Source organism: Saccostrea cucullata, unplaced genomic scaffold (genome assembly GCF_032062105.1).
Source record: "Saccostrea cucullata isolate Sc308-1 unplaced genomic scaffold, CSIRO_AGI_Scuc_v1 ctg12104, whole genome shotgun sequence".
NCBI lineage: Eukaryota > Metazoa > Mollusca > Bivalvia > Ostreida > Ostreidae > Saccostrea > Saccostrea cuccullata.
Genome location: NW_026922266.1, coordinates 5,891 through 11,408, shown reverse-complemented (window position 1 = coordinate 11,408; position 5,518 = coordinate 5,891). Strand labels below are relative to the sequence as shown.

Here is a 5,518-nt window from a genome sequence, read left to right as displayed (position 1 = left end):
AAGTTGAAAAAAAGTTTTATGTTGTTGATTTTGCTAAAATTTTGTGATTTCAAATGTTTCAAACGTTTCTTGGAATTTTTTAGTATCCACATCTGATTAACACCACTTCTCTCATATATTGTTTAAAGTTTATCGAGAAAAATACATTTTAACGCAAACCTATCGCATCAAATCAAATTTCAAATTTGTAAATATATTTTATACACACATTTTTTTGTAGGAATTGATTCAGAGGATTGTTTCTAAACCGAGTCATGTACATGTATACTCATTTTCCTTGAATAGTATCATTTCTTACCATCAAATTACATCCAAATTGTGCATAAGATCGTAAACCATCCTCTGAAAATTTAGTAATAACAACACACTATTCATCCAGTCACTGTAACAATGTAATGGTCCTGATTGTATTTTGCTGAGAACGTAAGTTTCTATCAAGTCAATCACTGCCTCACATATTAAAATAGAATGATTCTCCATTACGTGAAAAAGACAAACTAATGAATAAGGAATAAATCAAATAAAATTGCTATTTTAAACTCTGCAAACATACATGTATATTTTTTAGGACAACAAACACTTCATATGGTATCTATCTACATGAACCTTGCCGTTCAGAGCTCAGGAAGATTAACAAAAAATATAAATGGGTGTTACTTTTCTTTGAACTTGATACATTCCCTCGGTATCGAACAACAATACGTGCTTCAATCACTAATCTTTGCAATTCCAAGAGGTGATAGAATCAAAATCAACATAAAATCCCAGTTTTTAAACTTCAAAACTTTAGATCTCGAATCTCAAATACAATTGCATACGATTCTAGCTGCAAAATACAAATGTCCCTTTCTTCAGAAAATGGCGTCCACAAATTTGAAAATTCAAATTCTTGGCGGGTTTCTTTGGAGTTACGGACACTGACTATGAGCAGATCATACACCAAAGTAATGGCCTCAGCGACAGCCACAACGCGACACGGACATCCCTCTGACTGTCTGTATGGCTGTTATGTTGTTTTTTATGAACATCAAAGTCTGTGACATATATTCTATCGGGGAGCAGCACAGTCTCTTCTCCAAGAGATACTTTATCAGAACATGGTTTGTGGCGTTAAAATATGGGTCCATCGGAGCCACGGGGCAATCTCCAGCACAAATGTTCGCTTGGTATGTTATAGGACGCAGAATGAATTTTTCATACCATCCTAAATCCCGGAAATCCACAGTCCATTCCTCCAGACGACAGGGATTTAGAGTTTCTGCTGTTTCCATAGTCGAGTTTCTGTTGGAAGGCACAAAGCGCTTCCGACGGACTGTGTGCAATAGGGAGACATTTATGTCGAGAAAAACCGCCAGAACTGGATTTAGGTGTCTTACTTGGTGATTCGATTTACTGACGGAGACGAACAGATTTAATGTTGTATTTAACACCTGATCCATAGCAAGATTTGTGACGTCAGCCAAATGTCCCTGTTCTGTATGGAAGGTACTCACTCCTGCAATTATAGAATTACGTATATATGAAAATTTTAAAAAGTTTAAAGAACATTTCTTAAGTATAAATAAACTTGGATTTTTAAAACATTTCATTCTACAATTTTTGTCCAATTTATCATAAATTGGCATATATATTTACATTGGCACACATTATTGTCCCTTTTCATTTTTAGAAAGTTAAAATGCAAATGGAACTGTCTAAAACGTTAAAAGAATAAGATTGCATGAACAATATGTTATGGTTTGAGGACAAGGCTTGAAACAATATCGTCTTTGTTTGTAATGTTTATTATCGTAACTGTATTCAGAAATCCTCCTTTTGCTCACAGTTTCCTATCTAAAGGTGACATTTTAAAAAAAAATTACGTATACTGGATATCTAAACTTCCTAAAAATCCTTACAAACAAAGGTACATTGTGGGATCCAATAAGTATTCAACCAAGCCCCTCTCTTTACTCCTTAAAAAATTATTACTGTAAAGGAAAAAACTTGAGACACACTCTGCTACATCACTTTCTGATAGTTCTGCATATCAAATGTGGATTCTCCAAAACTCCAAAGAACTTAAAGAAAATTTTAAACACCATTTTCTTTCAAAAGAATGTAGTCTAGCATGTCTTTTCTATATTTAAAAAAAATTCCTTACGATGAATTAAAAATATATTTAAGGTAACTACTTCTTCAATAGAAAGAGAACTCGGAAATTTTCATATCTTGTGATTGCTCTTAACAAAATTAATTGTAAAATCACAGTTTCTACACACAAGTTTCCTGAAGCTGATATTAAAAGGATGCTGGAGATTCTCGTTGACAACATTTATGTGGTTGGAATGCCGATCGAGACTAATTGTGCTCCTTCATTAACCAACCTGTTTTATATTCATAAGAAAAAGACTTTATTTTAAAAAAAATTTCGCTGTGGCTACTTCCATTTACATATCGACTAGATATATCCCAATGAAAGGAAATAAAAGACATCACTGAGTCTGGAACAACTGTTTTATATTTGGATGTTTTAAGGATAGGCAAAAATAGCTCCTGACAGATAAGTTGAAGTTACAGGAATATCAGTATCTCCGTTTAAATTCAGCATTTTGTAAATCCTATGATCGTTATAATGATCTTTTGAGCAATTTTTTCTTCTCATTTTATCATATTTTAAATGGTATGCAAGTTTTCCATCCCAATTGTAAAGCCTTAATGATCTAACCAAAGGAGGAAGCAACGGAAACAGAAGGGAAAGTTAAGGAAAGAAAAGTCATTTACATTGTTGTGAGTATCTTGAATATAATAACTTAATATTGCCCAATAATGTTTACGTTATGAAACTCCAATAATAGAAGCACTTACTGATTCCGGGGCGGTATGGGGATGTGATTTGTAGAGAGATCTGTCGGTGGGTGTGTCCTGTGAAGGCGACCTCTATCTTGGTCACGTTTCCATCAATAGGTGCTCCTGATAAATCAAACTCAAGCAGACCTTCAGAGGAATCTGTATCAAAATGTTGACATACTACTAAGATTTTTAATGTTGAATGTTAATTCTAATCTTTTTTTTTGCAAGCATCGTAGGAAATTTCCGATTACCAGTATTTTTAGGGACATGGACACAGCGTCAACTGACTTTTAAAACCAATTTTAATATTTACAATTCCTAATTAATTAATTTAATTAATAAAAAAATATTTTGATAATGTGTATAAGGAGCACCCAAATAGTATTGATAATGATTATTTGTTTAAAATTTTAAACCAAAATTACCAAATAAAATTAGCCAAATTTGTCCATACAGCATTTAACCATAGAAAGAATCTTCTGCATGTGTAAATTTATATAAATGTAATTAATGGAAAAAGTGACTTATAGGTCCAATGGGCCGGGTGCAAATTCAGTCTGACGTATTTTGTTTACAATGTGTATTGAAATGTCTATATGCACAATCACTATAATAAATGATTACTTACTTACTTACTAATGCAATTCAAATGATCAGCGAAATTTTGAACATCATTTGTTGATTTACAAAGACACAGAACTTAAAATTCTTCATAATGTAAACAAGGCTCGTGCCTTATTTTTGTTCACATGTAGAAAATATATTTATAACAAAACAAGTTTCGGTAAATCACTATTGAAACTATGAAATGTATTTAGAATTTAACTACATAATTTAAAAATCTGCTTTGAACGAACATATACTAGTATATCTAACCTATGTAAACAAAAAAATGACACGAGCCTTGTTTACATAACAAAGGTTTGGACTCAAATCTGTCTTGTATCTCCACAACTGAATATCAAGCTTTTGATAATCATTAAAAATTTGCAAACATAGAAATTGAAAATTTTCAGCTGAAACTGTGTCCACGTCTCTTTAAAAATATTATTTATATATGGAAAGTGAGTTTCGGATCTGAAATTAAGGAATAGGTTAAAAACCTAAGAAGATACACAGTTTATTGTCTAGAGATAAAATGCGTTGAGTACATTCTAGCAACGAATAACAATATTTTGCTGCTGTCCATAAATTTATCTATGAAACCATCAGACTTTTAATTTTCATTTCAATGAAATGAATTTTCAGTTAAAATAATACATATAGAAAGATAAAATTAACAAGTATTTAATTTCAAGATATACTGTTATATTTTAGGATAGAAAACAGTAAGTTATAAGAACTTGTTGTCAGTCCCTTTGATTAGTTCAATGAAATATGTCCAAAAAAAAAATTATTTACATCTATTAAAAATCGCTCATATCTGGCATATGTGTTAAAATATTCACCCCTTATTAATTTGATTTTATAATATTTTTTTTCGATTTATTTTAATTGTAAATTCTTTCCATTCATCAGAAATAACATCGTTGTTATAACTAATCGTCAACAGAAAGCATTCAGATACTTTGAAATTCACAAAAGTTGCTATGTAGTTATTCCATAAATGCAGAAGTAATCCATGTTTAATTTAGAGTATTTCAATGATGCACAATTTTTTCATTAATTTTTTTGTCTTGTTTTTTGATTTAATCTTATTTTTTATTTCTCATTTAAGGAGTGATTATGCATTGAAATTGTTTGTGTTAAAACAAAATTACTTGACAAGTGCGTTCTTAATAAAAAAAAATTAAAAAATGAATAATTTTTATTAGCACTACCATTCACAATTCAATTAATATTATCAAGATATAAAAAGTTAATTGCATCTCATAATTAAACTGTCATGTACATATTCATAATTAACTTTTGATTATTTAAAATATATACTATAGTTGTATTGTTTAACAAAGTGTTGAATGTTTTATTATCTTCACTGTTAAAGCATATAATTAATTTTAAACAGATTATTGAATGATTTAGATAATTATTTACAAAAAAACTTAAAAATTGCAGTGTTTGACTTAATTGTGCGACTTTAAAACATTAAAAAATGCAGAATTAGTTTAAATTTGCAAAATTTATATCCAAGTGCTTTTTATCCAAGTATATCCTTTTCAAAAGAAAAGAGATTTCTAGGTGAAAACAAATATACAAAAAATGATGAGGTATATTTAACTTACGCGACTGCGGATTGTAGAACTGTACCCTGGGGTCCCGGTCAGAATACATACGCAGGTCATCTTGTTTTTCTTCTATCTGAAGAAACATGTGCTGCACGTACGGTAAGAGAGGTCGAGTGATGGGTACACGCCCTCCCGGGTCAATGCCCAGAGTCTGAAGAAATTCAGAAGACAAGCGAGGGGGCACAAACGCCCCATTCCAAGATCAGTTGTGAATACAACCGCGTACAACCAAATGCCGAGTGTTCTCATAATTTTTGACAGGGATCCAAAGCATGTCAAAGCTTTATATACCAAGACCTATATATGCCAGTGGCATGTCATCGTGGTTTTGCTATAAGTAATACACATTTAAAATTTATAACATGCACCAGTTTGATTTTTTTCCCAAGAAATTGTCAAATACTTGTAAATATCGATGCTTTAATTTTCATTTTAATACTCATTAATATTTAGCTTAATTT

The 5,518-nt window shown here is 31.0% G+C and overlaps 1 protein-coding gene across 1 annotated transcript; it reads right to left on the bottom strand.

The window, feature by feature from the left end:
- Window positions 1-370: 370 nt before the first annotated feature.
- On the bottom strand, window positions 371-5,253 carry LOC134261489 (protein decapentaplegic-like; the record flags this gene model as incomplete). Its single annotated transcript, XM_062743926.1, has 3 exons — window positions 371-1,495; window positions 2,848-2,988; window positions 5,055-5,253. Coding segments are annotated over 3 exons (882 nt in total), but the record flags the coding sequence as incomplete, so codon positions are not given.
- Between the last annotated feature and the right edge of the window lie 265 nt (window positions 5,254-5,518).